This window comes from Musa acuminata, chromosome BXJ2-11 (assembly GCF_036884655.1).
Source record: "Musa acuminata AAA Group cultivar baxijiao chromosome BXJ2-11, Cavendish_Baxijiao_AAA, whole genome shotgun sequence".
NCBI lineage: Eukaryota > Viridiplantae > Streptophyta > Magnoliopsida > Zingiberales > Musaceae > Musa > Musa acuminata.
The window spans coordinates 1,080,634-1,103,985 of record NC_088348.1 but is presented as its reverse complement, the minus strand read 5'-3'; the positions used below and the strand labels follow the sequence as shown (position 1 = coordinate 1,103,985).

Below are 23,352 nucleotides of genomic sequence, written 5' to 3'. Positions count from 1 at the left end.
ATGTGCTCACGAATTCGTATGATTTTATCCGTTCGAAATATATGAATTATAAAAAATATTTTTAAAAATAAAAGAAATCTAACGGACTTACGAATTATTGGTTCTCATACTCCTCGATCAATTTGAGAGTAAATAACCTTATAAGAAATATACTTTCCATCAATCAAAACTCATTTTATGCCATGCGGATACGATATTAATGCAAGAAAAAAAATCAACTCAATCAAAACTCTCTACTTGCGCTGGGTAGAAAATCTTGATATCAATATAATAATCTAAAAATAAATAAATTTGAATGGTTTAACATTCACTACTATATCCATGCATCATATTAAAATAATTTTTTTATCATATAAAAATTATAAGCTTTCATGAGTTAAGTTAATACTAATTGATGCATAAATCTTTTTATATATCCTTTCATATAAATCAAAAGAATTCTCTTTAGGAGTATTATAATCTTTCTACTACATGTGAGTAAATTAACTCAATCAGTCTCGTCCCATAGTGCTTTTCTTGGTCGTTGGTTTACATCTCGACTGTGGGAGGTGCGGAGTCAACAAGTGAGTCCTTAGTGGTCCGCATTAATTCTCCCATCATCCATCCTGAACACCGTAAAGGAAAGGGCAGAGAGAGAGAGAGAGAGAGAGAGAGAGAGAGAGAGAGCTTTGTTGACCGTTTGTTGACATGTTGACTTCTTGGTCACCCTGGGGGAAAAGAACAAAGGATCACCGTCCAATAGTTCACTCTCAAGTGGACCCCACCCGCCTTTGGGTCCCATGAGGTGACGTCATCTTATGCCCTTTGCTTTTGCGGGAATGTCACGTAGTCCGAGCTCTCGAACGAGGACAAGCGAGGAAGCCAAGCCATGTCTCGTTGCGAGTCTTCCTTCCGATTCCGATTCCCGCCTTCCTATAAAGCTCGCCTAGGGGATTCGTCGCAGGCCCAGCGTTTCTCCGAAGGCAGTGGATTCGAATAAAGAAGAGAGTTCAGGGGTTGTCAAGGGATGGCCGGAGGCGGAGGCGGGAACTCGAGAGAGCTCGACCAGACACCGACGTGGGCGGTCGCCGTCGTGTGCGCCGTCATCGTCGTCATCTCCATATTGTTGGAGAAGGGCCTCCATCGCTTCGGGGAGGTAAACGATGAAGAAATCTTGCTTCTTTCTTTCTTTCTTTCTTATTCTTTCCATGTTTTGATGGGGTTTTGGGTTCCGGGAGACGGTGTTTTGTGAACGATTCGGACTTGCTCGCCTTTGTACGCTTGGTTTTGGAGTGTGGAACAACGATCAAAAGGTGATGTGTCGGAGAATTACCCAAGAGATAGTTTCCTTTTCAGTTTTATTGTTTTCATGGGTTTTGGGTTCTGGGAGATGGTTATTCTTTTCGGCTGTTTCGAGGCTGCCGGAGCGGAACAGGGACCGAAAGGTAGTATACTGTATCCAAGAAACTTCTCCAATATTTCTTGAAGATTATGCCTTTTTCTTTTATGGTGTTTGATGGGTTTTATGTTCAAGAATTGAGCTTAGTTTTGGAGCGGAGTTGGGATCCGAAGGACGTATCTCGAGGAAGTACTCAAGAACCGTTTGATGTGTTTTACCTTGTCTTTGACCTTATTTTGAGCTCTGCAAGGTCAGTGATCGGGGGTTGTGAACTTGGTCTCCTAACCCGTAAAATTGGAAGGAAAAAGTTCACTAAAAGATCACATTTTGGAGATCACGAAACTTCAAGAACGACCTTTCTCTTGTCTACGTGTGCGATTATGCTTTGAAAAAACACATGAAAAGAAGAACGCCGACAAACCTCAAGCGATGCTTTTAAGTTTCTCTGCACTTGAATTCGGGAGTTGAAATTTTGTTGTGTTTTTACTCAGACACTCCAGCCAGATTATAGTGTGTTTTGTTGCATCAAGTGTGTGTGTGTTTCTTGTTTTCTTACGTTTTGCTGCTGCGCTCCACAAGATGACATTCTGATGTCCCACTACTGTGTGAACTATGTTTTCAGTGGCTGACTGAGAAGCACAAAAAGGCACTATTTGAAGCTCTCGAGAAGATTAAGGCTGGTAACATAAATATTTATTTTGTATGCACAAACGTGTATTCTATTTCATTATGAAGTCTGTTCTCATTCATTTCCATGATTTCTGAAATTGCCGTGAGGCAGGCACATATATGAGTTTGCTGCACATACATTTAGCTAAAGCCACTGACACTAATTTGACTGTGTTGGCTTTGCAGAGCTGATGATTCTGGGTTTTATCTCTTTGCTACTGACCTTTGGGCAGAAGTACATTGTCAAAATCTGCGTACCGTACAAAGTTGCAGATACCATGTTGCCATGCTCAAGGAAAACAGATACAGAGACAGAAGAAGAGGCAGATGGAAGACACAGAAGGAGACTATTAACAAATGCACTCACTGACCCAAATGTAAAACGCAGGATATTAGCTGCGGGATCGATTGTTTCATGTTCCGCGGTAAGTACACCCATTAAAAAGTTTTGTGATTTCAATCAAATTGCTTTTGCTTGTTCCTGCAGTTGTTTCTTTCGACCTGGAAATAGAACGTAATTTTATATGCTCATAATGCTCACTTCCACCAAACATAATTGGTAACAATACGACTCTCTTTTGCTATAATTCTCTGGATTCTTGATGAATATTGTAGATAAATATATTTATGATAAAGGCTTTAAAAGAAACCATACTTTTGTTGGACTTGTACTTTCCTCCTTTGTACTTTTATATATATATATATATATATATATATGATGAGCTTATTATTTCATCGAAAATGATAGATAAATCTTTTGACTTCTCAATTGCGGTGACAATTTGATCAAATTTTAAAGTTTAATTTTTTAAAACTTTTATAATAATTATATGATCATGAAGATGTTTACGGTAAGATTTCATTTGACTAACAATTTGAGTCATTCGAAAAAGAAAATCTTGCACTGATCCATTATTTTTCATGAATAAAGTTTTAAACTCACGACGAAAGATTTGAAGTTTTATTATAATCATCTTCGATAAGCTTTGAAAATTATTTTAAAATATCAATCAAACTTGTCTTGAGATTGTAGCTGCTATAATTCTTAAGAAGATTATTTCTTGTATAATTTGTTGAATGAAGAATAATATATTTGAGTCATTTTTTCTATTCTTTTTCAACCTAATTTTTTTTATTTTAGATCTTCATATTCATTCTTTATTAAATTCTAAAGATCCTAAGACTTAATGGAGTATTCATCTTGATACTTCAAAATTTATATCATTTGCCCAAAAAGTTAGATATAAGAACTAATAGAAGATAAGATTTTTTCAACTATATAAGGAAATGGAGAGGGACATGTTAATGTATTTAAGCTAAAGTTATAAAGCTTATTCAATAATTATTCTTATATTCTATTATTCTTATCATGGTATCATAACAGTGAGCTTGCCTAATAGAAGAGGGACATGTTAATGTATTTAAGCTATTATTCTTATTATGGTATCATGACTCTATTCAAAACATTGATCACAAACTATTTAGAATATGTTTAAAACTATCTAAGTTATTTATCATTAAATCGATTCTCAATAATATCATCTCTAATAATGTTATTTCTTGTAATTCACTCTCTCCTTTTATCTGTTGCTATTGTCTTTCAAACTGTTTAAAAACTGTGAGTAATGTATTCCGCTCTTGGCAAGAAGTTATTAAGAATCTATTTTTAATATTTCAATCATATACTGTTGAACCCTTGTGACAGCATTGATGACAAGGTCAAATTTTATGAACTGTAATGTCAATCGATCTAAAACCTTCTATCTAAATATGGGAATTTCAATTTAAGTGGCCATATAAGAAGGGTTTAATCCTTACCTTCACATCTTCACATCATCTTGTGGTGGTAACATGGTGACAACGGGTCCCTTCTGGGCAATACAAGTGAACTAATAGGTATTCCATGACCATTGCGATCACTTGTCACATCCATTCTAAATGTCGTGCATTATGTTGCTTTCGAGTTCCTATGAAGACTTATTGTTCTCTTCAATGTCATTTTTGCACTTGCTTATTCGGAGTGATCCTCCTTACAGGGAAAGGTGCCACTTATTTCAACGAATGGACTTCATCAATTGCACATCTTAATTTTCTTCTTGGCTGTGTTTCATGTTGCTAGTAGCTTTACTACAATGGCCCTTGGAAGACTTAAGGTATACATTTCTGAAGTAATTGTAGAATTCATTAGGCATTAGAATAATACCTGCACCTGCTTATCACCGACATGCAGATGCGCAGATGGAAGCATTGGGAAAGTGAGATTTCATCACCTGAGTATGAATTCTCCAAGGGTACATTGCTACTCCCCAAAGTTCTCTTTATTTGCTAGCTAACATCATCTCTCATTATGTTTCATGTTGTCATGTAGTTCATTATGTTTGAGTCATTCGTTTGTAAACTATGCAGATCCTTCAAGATTCAGATTCACTCATGAGACATCCTTTGTGAGACGGCATACAAGTATCTGGAATAGGGTCACCATCTGTTTCTACTTTGTAAGCAGATAAGAATTGTCACAATTGCGTGCATTGTAGCACAACCAAATGATCATTTTATAGGAGTGATTTGCAAACATAATAAAAGCATTGTTATTCCTGTCATTTGATTATATAATTTTTTTATGGATTCTTGGACTAAAACATCATTATCCATCACCTTACCATCTCTTTTTTTTTTCTTCTCATTTTGTCCTTTACAGGTAAGCTTTTTTAGGCAATTTTTTAGGTCTGTTTGTAAAGCAGATTACATGGCTTTGCGCCATGGTTTTATCAATGTAAGTTCCAGCAACAACAGATGCATACCTGATAATTCGTGCTTGAATTGTCTTGTTTGTGATATTTCAATGTTGTATAGGCTCATCTGGCTCCGGGAAGTAAGTTTAACTTTCAAAAATATATAAAGAGGACACTGGAGGATGACTTCAAGATTGTGGCAGGGATTAGGTCACTATCTTTCTTTCCTTTCTATCACTCACCAAAATGGCTTTGAAATTGGAAGGATCTGAAATTTTTCATCAAATTCAGTACCCATTGATATTAAATCTAATGTTGTTCGAGTGTACAGTCATATATATTTGGTATTGTTACATAAAATTGCATGTCTCTTTCGATTAACATAAGAATCATCTCACCATATATTTGGTATTTCCTACCTTTAATTTGTTCCTTCTTTCGCCACACAGTCCTGTGTTATGGGCTTCTGCTGTGATCATTCTGCTTCTTAACGTCCATGGTGAGTGTACGTACATATGATGTTACCATTATTCTTCAGACATATACAAATGAGTATATGATGTTTGACCATCTCCTTTACTTTCTTCTTCCTTCAGGATGGAAGGAAAAGTTCTGGGCATCGATAATTCCTCTAGTTGTAAGATGGAGGTTTTTCACTATGCATCACATACGAATCATTTGGTACGATCAGATTTCTAACTTTTTCTATGGCCGGCAATGTAGACAATTTTGGCAGTCGGAATGAAGCTGCATGTGATCATCACAAGAATGGCTATTGAAATTGAAGAGAGACATACTGTCATTCAAGGAATTCCTCTGGTGCAACTCAGTGACCACCATTTTTGGTTTGGACGTCCATATTTTGTTCTATTTCTCATCCATTTTGCACTATTTCAGGTTGCCATGTTGCTTCCTCTCTAACTATTCTACTAGGATAGTCACTTATTCAAAATATGACTTTTTCCTTTTCTTTTCTTTTCAATGATATATACTTCTTTTACTCTTCAATTTATTTGATTGTATAATCTTTTCGAAGCTAAATTAATTTTTATTTTTTTAATATTTCTCCCAGAGTGCATTTCAGATCACATACTTCTTTTGGATATGGGTAAGTTACTATATCGAGCTAATTCTTTGTTCTTCATGGTCGCTATCATATATTATATTTGAGCAACCTGATTTTCTTTATTTTTTTATATTTAATTTTGCAGTACGAGTTTGGTTTGAAGTCTTGTTTTCATGAAAATTTTGTTTCCATCATTGTGAAAGTTATCATCGGGTAAGTTTGAAAAATCCTCAAAATCCTGCTCTACTTATGCTTTGAGATTATGCAATCCCTCCTATTTTTATAATATCTTTTTTTATTATTCACAAGTTATTCACATCTTACCTACCAAATATAAGAGCATTATATATTAATAAGAAAATTAATGTAATTCAATTATTAAAATTTGTAAGATAATTGAGTAGTGTGTTTTATGCTTTTGTAGATATAGATAATCTATGAGACGGTTCTAATGCAACAACTGTAACACTCTATTCCTAGTTCTACTATACATATTCTATAAGTATGACTAAAGTAGGATGCCACTTTTTCATTCATTTGCTAATTTACTAAATAAAAGTGTAGGCAATTTTAAAAGTAAAACATGTTAATTTACTAAATAAAATGATAAATTTTTTTCTTATATAGTGATTTTGACTCTTATACATAATTATAATCTCTAACAAAAAAAAATACACCCACACAATATATCTAAAAGTTATACATATATAAATGCTCATAGGTTATCGTCCATATCTGCACAACTCGCACGTGCTTAATATCGGATGTGCTCGCATTAGCATGATTTTTATTCATTTGCTGTAATAAGTAGGAGGGTAAGCAATCTTAAAAGTAAAACATGCTAATTTATTAAATAAAATGATAGAATTTTTTCTTATATAGTGATTTTGACTCTTATACATAATTATAATCTTTAACCAAAAGAAATTACACCCACACAATATATATATATATATATATAAATGCTCATAGGTTATCGTCCATATCTGTACTAGTATGAACTCGTACGGACTTCGTATATATAGTGTTTAATATCGGATGTGCTCGCACTAGCATGGGCTCGCACGTGCTCCACATAGTGGACCTTTCGTCTCTGGCAAAGTGGAGCAAATTAATATCGGATGGGAAAATATTTCTATGCTGTCTCTCCTCTTAGGAATGACAGCCATTGCGTGAAAGTGTGAATAGCACGAGTGACCGACCTGATGAGTATCAATAGGATCTGTTCTTTGTTCCACTTCCTGTTCCATTGGATTGTTTCTTCTTCAGCTGTTGTTCAGACAAACTTGAGATGTTTGGGATGAATGCTATCATGTATTTATGCAACTTTTTAACGGTGCTGAATTCATGTTCTTATTGTAACAAAGTTTAACTAGTTGTTGCAAACATATGGACTTAATGCTTCTGTTTCATTGGTGTGCAGGGTGTTAGTCCAATTCTTTTGTTCGTATATTACACTTCCACTTTATGCGCTTGTGTCTCAGGTACGAGTTTTTATGGGGTTTTTTTCTTTTAATTATCAACCATATATTGATTGCAAGATTATGTTCCTCATTTCAACAAGTCTCATCGATCCCTTGTACTCATGTCTTAACACATCCTTTGTTAGTCCGTAAGAAAACTGCTGTGTAGTTTATATTGGTGAATGAAGTATGGCATCATACATTTCTCTGCTTAGTGGTAAGCTCCAACCTTATTGTTCATCAGTAAGTAGATTGATACTAGTATTAGCAAATTATCAAACCAACAAGCGTCCAATATGCAGCTTTAATCTGTTTCCAATCACCAAAAATCCTAGAAGCTCGAGATCAATCGATACATGCAGAGGTTCCTGTATGAGATAGAAAATAAAATCTGTTTCCTCATCTTGCATGCAAGCAGAGTCAGAGCTTTCTTCTAATGGCTGATTGAAACATAGATATCGTTCTAGCTTTTTGAGATTGCATGTTTAAATTACAATACGAATTTTCTTGAATTGTATTTGATGTGTTCGCAGATGGGTTCACACATGAAAAGGTCCATATTCGACGAAGAGACTTCGAAGGCCCTAATAAAATGGCATCAAATTGCGAAGACAAAACAAGAGAAAGGACTCTCACGTTCTTCCTCCGTCCACGAACCGAGCTCCACGATGAGCCCACAGGCATCTCCGGTTAACCCTATGCAGAGGAGTGCAACTGCTGGGCATATGGGTGCAGTTTATACCCCTTCTGGAAGAAGACATGTTTTGGGCCATCACGGTTTGGAGACACAAGTTGAGATATCAACCTTGTCCGAACCAACCCAACATCAGTTGCACGTCGGAGAACAACAGAACACAGAAGATGAGTTCTCATTCGCAATGTTTGCTGCTCAAACTGGAAGAAAAGAGAAACGCTGACATCCGTTGTGTCGGTTCCTGTATCTATTATAGTTATAGTTGTCATACGTTGGCACTAGCCAGGCTTCCTAAGCAGGGAACCATGATTTAGATTTCCCAAGTAGTCCCAAGAACATGATGGCTTAGATTTCCTTGGGAGCAGAAGCCACATTTCAACTTGGCCTTTGTTGTGACAAGAGGGAAGGAGTTGGATTCTGGGATGTTTCGGATTTAAGGCCACCTGTTTACTGGCTTAAGTTAGATTCTATATAGCATGTTTCAGATATGGGATGTTTCATAGCATGTCCCAGAAATGTTTATGTTTCTCCAAGTTGTTCCATGCAAGGGCAAAACAAGTGTCGTCGAAAAATTAGATTGACATGAAAATGAATTGAGTTTGGTCACAAAGATCTGCTATGATCGTGTCGTCCTTGAAACATCAGTAGACTTCCACGTTCCATTGTTCTGCTCTCTTCAATTCCCTCTTGTAAGTCAACCAGTCAATACCTGCAAGAGAGACAGAGAGAGAGAGAGAGAGAGGGATTTCAGTGACCTATGAATGGTTTGCGGCAAAATATACCATCATTGCGTTAGACTGACCATCCTTGGCAGCCAAAGAGACCATAATGTCATCAATTCCCTTCTCCATCCCTTTCAGCCCACACATGTATACATAGGTATTCTCCTTCTTGAGTAGCTGCCACAGTTCCTCAGCGAACTCCGCCATGCGAGTCTGGATGTACATCTTCTCTCCCTTCTCGTTGGTTTGCTCTCTGCTGACGGCATAGTCGACCCGGAAATTGTCTGGTGATTTCTCCTTCATCTTCTCAAACTCCTAAGCCAGCAGCAGACACACAATTTGATCAACCGCTGATGTGTGGAAGTAGTCAAATTTGAGATCTTGTCACCGGCATCAAGATTTCAAGCTGACCTCCTTGTAGAGCAATGAGCTACTCGTAGGAACTCCCAAGAAGAGCCATGCTAGTCCATTGAACTGCAACTTATCCGAATGCATCAGTACATTATGCTGATACTACAGTCAACTACAAGATCCCAGTGAATGGCGTTTGGATTCATCGGCCAAGAACATCACCTTATAATCATGATGCTTCTCAAAGAACATCTTCCACAGGAAAGAGCGGAAAGGAGCGATTCCAGTGCCAGTTGCAAGCTGCAATGGACGGATCAGGCATGTAGCTATAGAACAATCTTAATCGAAGAACACCAAACCCATGGCATTCTATTACCATGATGATGGTTGCATTTGGATCTTTTGGCATTAGCATTTCCTTCCCGACTGGTCCTGTAATCTTGACATCAGCACCAGGCTTCAGGTCACCTGACATATAGTGGCAGAACAGAGAAGACAAGAAATCATCACATAAAACAAGATATCCTGTTGCATGTTCATGAATGATTCTGGAGAGGTTAGGATCGTTACATAAGAAATTGGAGCAGACTCCTTTGACGATCTCCCCTTGCTCGTTGGTGTAAACAAGCCGCTTCACGCAGAGCGACACCTACGGAAGGACATAGCGGCACTCAAGGAATCCGATTAATGTGACCAGGAACTTGCAAGTCCCAAGTAGGAATTTGGATGGCTTACGGTCTTGGAATCACCAAAGTCTCCAAGAGCACTGCTGGCGATGGAGTACAACCTGAGTTTGTGCGGCTTCCCGTTCTTGTCGACCCCGTCAGGGATGACACCGATGGATTGTCCCTCTCTGTAGGGGATTTCTCCTGTGGCCGATGCACGCAATGAACACAGTAGAATCCAGAAGTATACGCACGTACATAGGCTGAGACAGGATTACCCTCTGTGCTGAAGACCATGTGCCAAGTCTCGCCGGGGGCATCGTCGCCGGTGATCTTGGTGTTCAGGAGGCATGTCCCGGTGTAGGGATCCTTGGGCTTGAACTTGTTGGTGACAACGCCTTCGTCGTCCTTCTTCGAGACCTTCGCGACCTTGGCCGGAGCTTCGGTCGTGACCTGGGCTCGTACCGAGACCAACTTCCTGGCATCGGCCGCCGGTACTTTTCTTGACTGCAAGCGTGCCGCCTGCTGGAATCCATCCATTCCCAAGAAGCAATCAGTACTAGATATATGGATGACAAAGAAGTAAGGAGACGGACTCGCCTTCTGGAAGCTGATCCTCTCGAGAGAGACAGGAGAGACGGATGGGGTCTTGTTGAGGGCGGAGGACTTGGAGGAAGGGAGGGAGACTGCGGCAGTCACAGCAGCGGTGGCCATGATGGAATTCTGGGGAGGGGAAGAAGGGAAGCTGGGTGAGGAGGGGTTGACTAAGAGAGCGAAGAAGGCGGGAGAGGATAGGGAGATTGGAATGGTTGGCGGACATTGGTGATGGGAGTGAAGTGGTCGTATGTGTGGTCGAAGGGCGTCTTGCATCAACCAGCGGAGGAAGGAGACGGGCTGAGTCGGGTCGGGCCGGGTTCCACGTAAACCCGATCGACCCGTTCCCTCGATGGCTCGTTAGGATGAGAGGGTTGTGCGTGGAGCAGTGGAAGCAGAAGCCGATGCCAAGCGTTTGCGAAGGTGGAAGGAAGACGAGCAGAGTGGCAGTGGAGGGACGTAATTGCATGCCCGGTCGTCGCACGGCAAGCGGCAGGCGCAGCGGATGGGCTACTGCTCTTCTTTCTCCAGGTTGGTGAGGTGGGTGATGTGGTGAAGCCAACGCTCTTGTGCATCCTCCTCACGGTTCTTCAACCTCTCCTCTATTACTGCTCCTGCAAGAGACAATAGCTCTTGCTTGTTTTGCAGTGCTCTGTCCCAAGTCGGACATGCAAGAAGATATGCCATCATCGGAGCCCTGACCTTCGAACCAGAACAGAACTGTTCCAAAAACCCAAACCAATGAACGGTTCGACAAACTGATATCGACAAACAGGGATAAATAATAATAATAATAATAATATTATTATTATTATTAATATTATTATTATTATTATTAATATTAATATTATTATTCAAGTGGGTCTTAATAAAAGTCAAAAGTAAAATTTTCAATTAAACAACTAACCATTATCAAGTATTTCATTCTTCCCTTGAAAAAAATAGAGAAGAATAAACAAAATTTATTTCTGTCAAATACCTCTCTTTTAATCTTGATGAAAAATTAGATTTTATTAGTTATTGTTAAAATACTTTAAATTCTACTACAAGATATATTCCTAGAACCACTCCAACACACTGTTTATGAACTTTATATATATATATAAAGAAATCTTAAAATATTTTTCATTCTTTTAATGGATCTGTTTCAATTTATAGTGATATTTGAAATGATTATTAGCAAATAAACTAGGATTATATGTCATTGGGTTGATAGTGATTGAACCATGCAAAATAGAATAATTGACTTTTAAATTTTTGATGAATGTCATATTATCAATAATATTTATAGAATGATAAAAACTATTTAAGTTTTTTAAAAAATTATTTTTTAATAATACATCTGCAAATATTGCATTTATTCCTGAGTTTTAGCAAGTTTGCCAACCAGCTTTTGGTGGTAATTTTTTTCACATTAAATGTGCATGTTAAATTTATGTGTATAATGAGTACTTAAATCTCTTTTTTTTTATTCCACCAAACAAGTAATTTTATTTTTTGTAAACTCATCCACAAGTAATGAAAGAGTAGGCAGGATATTGCAGATTAAATGATAAAAGACAAAAAAAAATTTTCAAGAGATGTTCCTACCCAATGGAATTTAGCTTATCAATTGCACAATGAGTTTTGAATATAAAGAATTATTATACACTTCTATTACAAATAATGTAAGGTAAATCAATTTATATGAATATTTGCAAATAAAAATAATGTAAGGTAAAATTACAAATAAAAATAAAAATAAAAATAAAGGAAGATCAAGTATGTAATGAATATTTTTATATCCAGTAGTTCGACTTAATCCATTAACCATGTGTGGATATATGTAATGAAGATAAGTTTATATCCTTCTTCCCCTCCACCTCATGCCATTAACCAAACCACTTGAACTCAGGCTTTATATGTAATGAATATTTTTATATCCAGTAGTTCGACTTAATCCAGATTAATTCATGACATTCATTACTCTTGGCACATTCTCAATGGTGTGTCCTTAAAGACATTGTTCTGTTCTCAGGACCAGTGGCCAAGTTTATGTCTTCTCTCCACCGAATGACAACATTAGAATCTTAGAATAGAAGATCTTCCATGCTTATAAGCAACAACGCTTGAGGAACTAGTGTTACTGTAGAGCATATGCCACGGTAAACTCCAATTTACGTCGAGGAGGACAGATGACAACTATCATTATTGTTGGAAGTCTCCTTTAATCATAAAACTAATATTTAAGCATGAATCATTAGTGTGATTATGATTGATTCAGAAACAAAGTGAAACACTAATAGTATCAGTTCTTTGTCCTTTGTTTCCTATGTTCACGTAACTCTTCTCGGCTTCTAGCATGCAGCTTGCAGAACAGTTGCTGACAATGGATGGCTCACACGGCTCCCAATCATGCTCGGAGATTTGTCTGCATTGAAATGCATGACGGATGATCCACTGAATGTGTCCGCACCCGTGATGGATAACCCACCTTTTGCTCTCCTTCCGCAGGGCTACTACCCAGTCGTCGGCACTTCATCTTCCACTGAGAAGAAGATCCGTGGTCTTGTCCTTGCCATCTTCTTGCGACACGTCGTGCAATCACATGACAAACAACCTCGCAATGCATGCAGCTGGGCAAAGAGTCCCCGTCGGAAGAAGAAAGATGCAGGAGCAGCTGCACAATGATTTAGGCAAGAGGAGTCATGGTGGGGGGTCACATCAAGGCTGGTTTGATGCTATTCTCGGCCACAAGCTGCCGCCCTTCTGGCATGCCCATCATCCGGCCTGCAACTCTGCCTGACATACCAAACCAGCAGATTGAATGTGGATTTCTCTCTAGATTGGTGACTGGTACTCCGTCTCCTTTTGGTCCACAAGATTTTAGCCACTCGTGGCCCCTCTCAAATCCTTGTTGCTAGTTAGGAGAGAGAGTGAGTGAGAGAGAGAGAGAGAGATAGAGCAGTAGTGGTGAGATGCATGTGTAGGTATCTGATGCTGAGTTTGCCAAGACTCCATTATTCCTGCCAAGAGACCGGAGGTGCATGCAGGCATTGGTCCACTCGGAAGAATGCTTCTCTAGGCGGTAATTTCCAGGCAAACTCTCCAGTTTTAGTACACTCTCTTCTCTTGCAGATGAAGCGAAATAAATTATGGAATTTTTTTTCTACTACTGCTGCTCTCTGTGATTGCCTGAATGAACTGAAGGTTGTAGCAGTAGATGCAAAGAGCAGCACATACGTGTACAACATTACCCACCACTCTTCGTCCAATCCTGTCTTTGGATTGTATATATACGCATATACATGTGCATGTATACACGTGTATATATATATATATATATATATATATATATATATATATATATATATATATATATATATACGTCAGAAGTGCCGCATATGTTGATGTTTTTCTCATTCAAGTAGTAGATCTCCTGAGCGCAGTACATCTGCCGTCTGATCCTTTGGATTCGAAGAGAAATCTTCTACGGCACTTGGAGCATTTTCGAACGGTGGAGACGCGTCCACGTTTGTGAGGATCCTCTGCTGGCTTCTGGGTTTCAACTGGGGTTGCTGGGGACGCGTGTCGGTAGGCCAATGGAGTGGCGGTCAGTACGAGATGACGTGTGGTGAAGTTGGCCTCGCTCGCTGCACGCATCTCCGCACCTGATCCACAATGCCTCGTGACAGTTAGGTATTATGTACATGCCACGTTTGGCATTCTATTTAGGAATGATTTTTACGTATCTATCCATTACAATTAAAAATGACATATACTTCCGTACCAATATTTAAAATAAATACCTAAAATACTTTTAATGATAAAAAAGAAAGATGTCAGTTGAAATGTATACTTGTTTAACCTAATTAGTATATCTCATTTAAATTAATTACGATTTTTTTCAATATTAAGGGATATATAAATAAATCTTAAGTTATAAGAAATTAACATAATATACAATTAATTAGAATTTGGGTCATCTTGATAACTAATTCAGAGCAAAAATGTAAGACCCATTTATACATATCCAGAATATTATCTGCACAGGATGTAAACAGTGCATATGAAGTTTTTATTGGAAAGGCCAAAATTATTAGACGCAAAAATAGGAAAAGCTACTAAAAAAATACTCTTTTTAATGAATTATGAAGATTAAAAAATTAAAATTAATAAAGAAGATTCCCGAAGACGGAAAATGGTTGGCGGGAAGAAGATTAACAGATCGCGGTGGGGGGGGGTGACAGGAGGAGGTGCCACGTGTGACGGTCTCCCAGCCACTAGTATTAAGCGGCTTCTGGAACCATCTACGAAGTGAATTTTATTAAACGGAGGAAAACTATATATATCACCGTCCGACGTGGCACCTTCTCCTCTCCCTTTCTCGGCACGCCCACTTTCGTTTTTAGCCTCCCCTCACCCCCTCCGACCTCTCCTCTCCTCTCCTCGGCTTCCTTTCCTTCCCTTTGGATTGGAGCTGATTCCTGGAAGGAAGGATTCTTTGGTGATTAAAGATCGGTTCTTTTTGTTATTTCTCGACGATTTCACAAGGGATTGGAGGGGGATCGCTGCGGCAGATTGAGCTGGAGCATCTCTTGCGGCGATGGAGACTCGGGTGAATATACCTCTACCTTTTTGTTCGTTGGTGTTCTTTCTTTTTCTGGTGTTTACTTTTTTTTTTTTTTTTGTGGTTTAGAGAGAGTTCTTGGGGGTGTTTGGTTTTTGGTACTTTCCCTTTCATTTTGCTGTTCTGATGCTCGGTGCTCATGTAGTTTAGGATTTACTGGGAAGAAATTTTGAGTCAGGTACGGTGGGGCTCAAGTATCTGTAGATTTTGATGGACTCATAGGCAAGAAAGGGCATAAAATGGGAGGAGGAGACGATGGCGGCTAAATCTGGCGTCACAGTCTGCTGCCTGACGACCCTTTGACATTTAGGGGAAGATTGTTTGGATTACTGTCATGGCGATATGCCTTGATCTGAAATCACTCTACTGTTGCAACAGATGTGGTTTGATGCATAACGTCAACTACATCCCATCATGATCCATTTTGCACTTTGTCCCAAAAGAATCTAATTTTTCCCAAAACCAAGCATTTCTCTCTCTTGTGTGTGAGAGAGAGAGAGGTTTACACTTTCTTCATGATTAATAATATGATATTTGAATAGAAGAATGTTTGCTTTATGTTTTTAAATGCTAGACATGTTGTTCTTGCTATATAAACGTGAGAGTAGTGGTCAAGAGAAAGGATTCCTTTTCCTAGTTGATCATGTTCATGTTCCTTGATCCTTTGCACAAGACTAGATGCTATATATACTTGGCCTAGAAACATATCTGAAGTCAGCTTCTAAAATTGGGCTTTTGTGTGACCAGGAGCAACAGCAACCTGTTTGTAACTCCCACAATCAAATGCATGTGGATGCAAAAACACCAATTCCTCAGTCCAAGGAGATCGACTCATCTGGGGAGGAACAGGCTCCTAGGGTATCTTCCATCATCAATAGTTCAGATTGATCAACCTAGACATTTCCAATCTAATCTTTTTCTGCTTTCTTAACTAGGTGAGAAAACCTTACACCATAACCAAGCAGCGAGAGAAATGGACAGAGGAAGAACACAGTAAGTTTCTCGAAGCTTTACAACTGTATGGGCGTGCTTGGCGTCGTATAGAAGGTAATAATGATAAATTTTCTCATGTCTAGTTCGACTGATCTTAACCTTATGTCCTCTCTGATTGGGGTTTATAGTGCAGAGCATATAGGTACCAAGACAGCAGTCCAGATCAGGAGTCATGCCCAAAAATTCTTTTCTAAGGTTCATTACTACTTCCTTCAGTAACTGGTACTTTGCCACAATGCGTTAAGCACCGAAAGCTTCTCCTTCCAGCTCACTGTTTTGGTCTTTCGTCACACTTAGGTTGTTCGCGAATCTGGCAGTAATGACAGCACAGTCACCTTGAAGGCCATCGAGATTCCTCCCCCTCGACCCAAGAGAAAACCGTTACGCCCGTATCCCCGCAAATTGGGCAACTCATCGAGCAAGGAGACTCCTGCTCTAAAACAACTTGAGAGGCCACCTTTGCAAACTCATACAATTTGTGAGGAAGAGAACAGATCACCTACCTCCGTTTTGTCGGCTGTTGGGTCAGAAGCCCTGGGCTCCATGTTCTCCAATAGCCAAAACATTTGCTCATCTCCAGTTGCATCTGCTGCTGGATCAAATGACCAAGACAATGGAGGACAGTTGCCTACCATGACAGTTCAAGGAAAGCATAAGCTTCCACGTTTTGGCCCGAGATTAGACCAGTCTTTGATGGTAATTTTCCGAAATAAACATCTATTATTGATTGGGAAGCTTAGTTATCTAACTGACCTATCAGAAGATGTTTCAGGTGATAGATCAGTGTTCTGATATGCACACATCACCTGAAGCTCAGGTACCAGCTCTCAAGCTGTTTGGAAAGATGGTAGTGTTGACTGATCTAAACAAATCATCTGCTCCTAACAACGGGAATGCAGCAAAGGCCAAGCTAACCGTGGCTGTCGACACCAAAGAATGCCAAGAGAACAAAGCTTTTGATTTGAATTCCAAGTTGGAAATGTGTTTGCAAAGCGCGGCACATGGAGTTCCACCTAGGGATTCAACTAGAAGTGCATGCAATGCTTATCCTGGTGTTATACCCCCCATGTTCTATTGTTTTCCATTAGTTGGAGATGACTTTGTAGAACATATGTTCCTCCCTCCGCCGTGGTCTATGTATGGCAACTTGCCTTTCCCATTTGTCTATCCACAACTGCAGCATCCTCAGCAATCCCCGATGGAAGCCGCAGGTGAACAAGAGATGCAGGGGGAAGGTTCTTGGAGTGGTTCTAACACGGCATCTATCAGTGGCTGGGGACTAAGTGACCAGAATGTCGATGGGGTAGACTCAAAGAAAGCAGCAAAAGCTGGGGGTGGAAGCTCTGCTAGAGGATTTGTACCATATCGAAGGTGTGCCATTGAAAGTGAAGCTCAGCATTCAGTGACAGTAAGCGATGATGGTGAAGGCCAGGCGATAAGATTGTGTTTATAGCAGGCACGGCTTAGTCGCCTGTACGATACTAAATTCATTGGACTTTGTTTGCAGAGATGGTTCTTTAACCTCAGGAGAAATTTTTTAACTGTGAATTATGATAACAGTTGAAGCATTATTTAGGTCTGCCATCTCTGTTCCTTGTTGTAGCTCATATCATCCTGTCAAAAGAGATAAGAGTCTTTTAACTTTTGGATGCATGTATTGATGAGCCATAGTTACAATTCAATTGCAGCAATATTTTCTTGCTGTTGTTATTCAATCAGTTTTGTTTCTGATTCATGAGATGGGTTAGTATTTCCTCCTTACTATGTAACTGAGTAAACTCGGGAATTCTACTGCATTCCTGTGTTATTATGCTCCAGAAAACATAATGTGATATTGATGACCCTTAATGAACATTTATCTACAGGGGGCAATATATACTAAAACCATTTCCTCGACACATTTCTTCGAACAAATTGATGAGTCTCCAAAAGCACACATTCAGTCAGAAATTGAGAAAATCTGATTACTCAAATTCAAATGATACATCATATTCTGGAAATCTAATGTCAACACATTTAACTTCACTGATCTAAATGTTCCAAACTATCAAGACACATAACAGAGCTTGTGTGATTTCATAAGAAATGATGATTGAAAACCATAGGCAAAGTAAATTATTACAGAACAAAGTTCAATTTTGAAATGAACAAAAAGTAGCCAGGTAACAGGCACAACCATTGAACTGCAAAGGGAACATGTCGGACAGTATCATACCATTAACTATGTTAATCATTCCTTCTCAGATTTTACAAGGGAGAGAAACCCAACATTTAACGAGGAAGTTATATTTTGCCCAACTTTAATAATAAAAATTAGAGAGATAGACCTACCATCCAACTTTAATAATATAATATTTTGGCTTCCAGAACACCTCAGACATGAACAGATAATACAGAATCTTGTATGTCAACAATTTTACATTTGTGACATGAAAAAATGGCAGAAAAAATGTAGAAAAAACTGAACTCGTGCTTTCTAATCTGGTAGAAAAATTTTTATATTTCAATCTTTACCTTCCCAAAGGTAGAAAAAATGGTAGCAACAAACCAAAACTGAACTCATGCTTTCTAATCTGCATCAACTTAAGTTTAGATTTCCTGCAGCTTGTGTGCAAGTTGCCAATGTGCCTGCTACTTCCAGAAACAAGAATGAGAAGGTACCAAAAAAGAGACACCTTGGTAGCCGTCAGGTGCATTTTAAGGGAAAGGCTGACTTGATATAGCAGATGAAGCTGGAAATTAAGCAGACAGCGATCCACTTATGTAAACCAAAATGTTCTTCCTTAAGGACAAGATTGAGGATTTTTATCTTTTATCGTCTGCACAGCACCACATAAGCCACCTTCCACCTCAAGATTAATAGCACGAGACACCAAAGGAAGAATGCCAGTGTCCACCTCAGATGATCAAGTTTGAATGTGCAGGCAATACAAAATATGTCCCTGGAGATGATCAAGTCTGCATCGAGTACCTTAGAAAGCCTGACCAGACTTTAATTTCCAATAGTTACTCCCAAATATCTATGCATCATACACCCAACTCGTTGGACAAAATTGCTTCTCACTTGATCAATTAAAGCTAAAAGTATGTTGTTGTTGCTGGTTAGCAACATCTTAAACAGACAGAAAAATCCGTAGACGCCAAAAGTTCCTTCTGTCTCTAAATTGCATCAACCATGGCGTCATCGGCCTTGGGAGGCTGCAATTTCAGTTGGTTTGCAATATTCTCCAACACTCCATAAACTTTCTCGATTTCTGGTTGGGATTTATCACCCACCAAGAACTTGTGAACAACAAGATTCAAGTCTATCAGTGTACAGTCGGGCAACTTCTTGAGTCCCCTTGCCTTCATCAATTCCATTAACTCCTTATACTTATCCCATCTTGATGCTGCAGTATAAATATTTAATAGAGGCAGATACCTTCTGCTATTATCTGGTTCCAGCTCAATTAAATGTTTCCCTAGACGCTCCCCTACACTAATATCACCGCGAACTTTTGCTAGACAAATTACAGCACCCCATATGGCCGACTGATTATACAATGGCATCTCCTGGATCACCTTCAGTGCATCGCAAGGACTTTCAAGACGAACATATAAATCCACCAAACACCAGTGATGTGCAAATGTTGGCTTCATACCAAACTCTGAGCTCATCATCTTAAAATGGTGAAGCGCTTCCTCAACCAAGCCTGAATGAGCACAAGCTACTAAGATACCGATAAACGTAATATCATTGGGTTTCGTACCTTCCTGCAACATTCTTTTGAAGAAGCCAAGTGCTTCCTCACCACGGCCATTACTTCCAAAGCCAGAAATCAATGTGTTCCAACTAATCAAATCCTTCTCCATGGTTCTCTCGAATACTTTGGCCGCCGCATCTAACAATCCACATTTGCAATAAAAATTGACCAATGCATTACTCACATGAAGCGGAATCTGTCGCCATCTCCTCAACAAGAGCCCATGGACCGATTTCCCATGCTGTGCTAACTCATAATTGGAGTAGACGACCAGCAAACTGACCACCGAGCAATCATCTGGCTCGACCCCAAGCTCTTGCATTTGCTGAAAGAAACTGATTCCCCTGGAGAACATCTGGTTCCTAACAAACCCATTGAACAGAGTAGACCAGGAAATGACATTCCAATCAGGAATGATCCGAAGCAGCCGCTCGGCCTCATCAAAATCACAACTTTTGACATATCCATCGAGCAAGGAGTTGTACGAGACTCTGTCTTTCTTGGGCATTTCATCAAACAGCTGCCTCGCCAGGTCCAACCCGTCGCAAGACGCGTACATGTGGATCAAGGAGTTGGGGACGGGCAAATGGCCCAAAAATCCCAACTTCAGCGCAAGGCAGTGGAGGATCTCACCTTGGTGGATGGACTCGGAGAACTTGGACGAAGTGATGAGGAGCGGGAAGGTGCAGCGGCTGGGGCGGCACCCGACGGGGTGGACGTGGCGGCAGAAGAAAGCGACGACGTCCGAGGGGTCACGGCGGCGGCGGACGAGGGACTTGATAACGAATCCGGAGATAATGGGATCGGGGGAGCGGAGCTGGCAGTGGAGGAGGACGGCGTCGTCGGGAGATAGGCGGGAGTAGAGGGCAGCGAGGCGGCGGTTGACCTGCTTGTGGAAAGGGACGGCGCCAGAGACGATGAGGAGGGCGTGGGAGGCGCGGAGGGCGGGGAAGGAAGGGGAGCGGGCGGCGAGAATGCGAAAGAGGGAGGCGGCGACGTCGGGGCTGAGGTCGAAGGCCGGGTTGGGGTTGCGGAGGATGGAAACGAGGAAAATTTTGCGAGAAGACATGCTGAGGGGCTCAGTGGGAGGTTTAGAAGGGTGGCAACAGGAGGATTAGGGTTAGAAGGCCCAAAAGAGGACTCAAGTCCATGGGAGGCAGAGGCGGAGGGGGAGGGGGAGGGGGAGGCGGAGGCGGAGGAGGGCGTGCTCGGTGAAAGAAGTTAATAAATTAATTGTTGGAAATTTTATTTAAAAATAAATTTTATTAGAAATATGTTTTCTAATAACTTTTATTAAAATAATAATATGAGCTAATAATGATTTCTCAAAATCATACTAAAATTAGATAGATGGAAAGAAGAAGACAAACTAATCAATAATAGATCCTTTTGTTGATGTGTGTGAAGGGATATATATATATATATATATATATACACGTGTGTGTGACATAGTAGATGGCTTCTCGCTCATCATTTTGTTGATAAACTTGTTGCTTATGGTTGTAAATTTGATTATGTATTGGTGATTTATCTTCGTCTTGACAAGGAGTGGTCTCGAGTTTAAATTTCTACATCAAATTTGTTTAAATGAGATTCTTTTGACTTCCGATATATTATATCAACAATCTCTTATTTCACTTGAATCTTGAAAATAAATAATTTTTCTTAAACTTATGATCTGGGGTCGGATTCAAAGTTTATAATCGTCTAGCCATCAGTGATAAACTTGAATCCATATGTGAAATAAAATCTAGTTCATTTGTGATTATTATATATTGATTCTAGTTACTCTTCGCTTGAATCTGAAATAAAATCTAGTTCATTTGTGATTATTATATATTGATTCTAGTTATTCTTCTTACACTTGTACTCAAATAATTCTAGGTGAATCTTTCAACACTTCTGCAGTTTATGACCTATAATTTTATAGTGATTGAAAAATAAATTATTATTTTTGGATGAAAATAAGGTTTGAAGGTTCTTTTTGGCTTTTGGGTATTTTCTTTTTGTTTTATTTGTGTTCTTATTAGTGTGAGTTTGATTTTTCTTCTCAATCATCATTATGCTATTAATATCAGTATCTGCAGTACCGAACTGTACCGCCCGGTACGGGTGGTACGTACCGGTTCGACAGGTTGCCGGTACACGGACCGCATGTTACCGATCCGAACTGTAGCAGTGCATTGTAGCAGAGCTACAGTACTCGACACACCGGGATTTACCACTCGGTATACCATGTTAGGATCAAGAGCACTAAGAGGGGGGGGGGTGAATTAGTGCAGCGGAAATCTTGTAATAATTTAAAAACAAAAAGCTGCGTTCGTTCAAAAACGATTATGATGCAAAAGCAAATTCTCAGTTTGTATCTAAGTGCAGTTTGCGTCTAAGCGCAGATTGCGTCTAAGCGCAGTTTTGCGTCTAAGCGCAGATTGCGTCTAAGTGCAGATTTACGTCTAAACGTAGATTTACGTCTAAACGCAGTTTTACGTCTAAACACAGTTTTACGTCTAAACGCAGTTTTACGTCTAAACGCAGATTTACGTCTAAACGCAGTTTTACGTCTAAACGCAGTTTTACGTCTAAACGCAGTTTTACGTCTAAACGCAGTTTTACGTCTAAACGTAGATTTACGTCTAAACGCAGTTTTACGTCTAAACGCAGTTTTACGTCTAGACGCAGATTTACGTCTAAACTTTGAAACTCGTTTGTATATTCGCAGAAGGCAGTATGCAGTTGAAATCAAGACGTAAACGTAAACTGAAATCTGATGATTGAGCGAAGAAAGCCGATTTACGTCCGAATGCAGTTTTACGTCTAAATGTTGAAACTCGTTCGTAAAATCGTAGAGGACAGATTGCAGTTATTAATAGGATTAAAATGCAAGCGTAAACTGCAAGGAAGCTCGTTCGTAAAAGCGCAGAAAACAGTTCTGCAGAATCAAACGTAAACGTAAACTGTAATGTACGAAAATACGAGTTTACGTCTGAATCCAGATTTGGAAGAACAGCACTTAGAACTTGTTCGTGAAAGCGCAGAGAGCAGTAGTGATGAGGGAGGTTTGCAGTAATGATAAAGTGCTCGAAATTAAACGCAAACCAGAGATTTATAGTGGTTCGGTCAGCCTTGACCTACTCCACTTTTGGCTTCCTCTACCGATGAGGTTGCCGACGTCAACTAGCTGCCTTCCTTCAATGGGCGAAGGCCAAACTTCCCTCTTACAGTTTCTCTCCTTTTGACAGGCTTAGGAGACAACCTTTACAGACCTTTCTCTCCTCACTTTACAGTTGAAAACTTGAAGAACAGAAGGAGGAGACTCAAGGCTTTACAACACGTTTGAGCTCTTTAGAATCACAGAAAAGATCACAATTTTGGTATAGGTCTGTGCCTTTTCAGTGCTGAATGGGTGGGGTATTTATAGGCCCCAACCCAGTTCAAAATTCGAGCTCAAAACGATCAAATCGATCTAATCCCAGAATTTCTGGGATCAGGCGGTTGCACCTCTCGACTGGAGAGGTGGCACCGCCTGGCAGAGCTCGAAGACTGAGCTCTGCCGATTGCTTCTTCTCTGCCAGAGCTCGAAGACTGAGCTCGATGGTTGCATCACCTGGCAGAGCTCGAAGACTGAGCTTGGTGGTTGCATCACCTGGCAGAGCTCGAAATCTGAGCTCGGTGG

The 23,352-nt window shown here is 39.7% G+C and overlaps 4 protein-coding genes across 5 annotated transcripts; 2 read left to right on the top strand and 2 right to left on the bottom strand.

Moving 5' to 3' along the window:
* Positions 1 to 872: 872 nt before the first annotated feature.
* LOC135627690 (MLO-like protein 9) lies at positions 873 to 8,544 on the top strand. The gene is made up of 15 exons (XM_065133870.1): positions 873 to 1,135; positions 2,001 to 2,058; positions 2,234 to 2,472; positions 4,084 to 4,200; positions 4,278 to 4,338; positions 4,454 to 4,542; positions 4,746 to 4,820; positions 4,901 to 4,989; positions 5,229 to 5,278; positions 5,376 to 5,416; positions 5,503 to 5,676; positions 5,852 to 5,887; positions 5,991 to 6,058; positions 7,269 to 7,329; positions 7,842 to 8,544. Exons 1-15 carry the CDS (start codon positions 1,007 to 1,009, stop codon positions 8,223 to 8,225), a joined length of 1,671 nt encoding a protein of 556 aa, XP_064989942.1. The 5' UTR covers positions 873 to 1,006; the 3' UTR covers positions 8,226 to 8,544.
* Positions 8,510 to 10,563, bottom strand: LOC135627692 (ferredoxin--NADP reductase, leaf isozyme 1, chloroplastic-like). 2 transcript variants are annotated; one of them, XM_065133872.1, is made up of 9 exons: positions 10,341 to 10,563; positions 10,019 to 10,265; positions 9,811 to 9,944; positions 9,646 to 9,724; positions 9,452 to 9,543; positions 9,298 to 9,375; positions 9,136 to 9,198; positions 8,805 to 9,039; positions 8,510 to 8,711 (listed from the first exon to the last, which is right to left on the bottom strand). In XM_065133872.1, exons 1-9 carry the CDS (start codon positions 10,452 to 10,454, stop codon positions 8,644 to 8,646), a joined length of 1,110 nt encoding a protein of 369 aa, XP_064989944.1. In that variant the 5' UTR covers positions 10,455 to 10,563; the 3' UTR covers positions 8,510 to 8,643. The 2 variants fall into 2 exon arrangements, with proteins under 2 accessions (XP_064989944.1, XP_064989945.1); XM_065133873.1 differs by having other exon boundaries at positions 10,019 to 10,262; positions 10,341 to 10,561.
* A 4,121-nt stretch (positions 10,564 to 14,684) lies between these two features.
* LOC135627691 (protein REVEILLE 1-like) lies at positions 14,685 to 17,651 on the top strand. The gene is made up of 6 exons (XM_065133871.1): positions 14,685 to 14,931; positions 15,691 to 15,801; positions 15,879 to 15,990; positions 16,070 to 16,131; positions 16,234 to 16,632; positions 16,709 to 17,651. Exons 1-6 carry the CDS (start codon positions 14,920 to 14,922, stop codon positions 17,387 to 17,389), a joined length of 1,377 nt encoding a protein of 458 aa, XP_064989943.1. The 5' UTR covers positions 14,685 to 14,919; the 3' UTR covers positions 17,390 to 17,651.
* Positions 17,652 to 19,095: 1,444 nt separating this feature from the next.
* LOC135626265 (pentatricopeptide repeat-containing protein At1g05750, chloroplastic-like) lies at positions 19,096 to 20,748 on the bottom strand. The gene has a single exon (XM_065131454.1). The coding sequence runs from the start codon at positions 20,746 to 20,748 to the stop codon at positions 19,096 to 19,098; it is 1,653 nt and encodes a 550-aa protein (XP_064987526.1).
* Between the last annotated feature and the right edge of the window lie 2,604 nt (positions 20,749 to 23,352).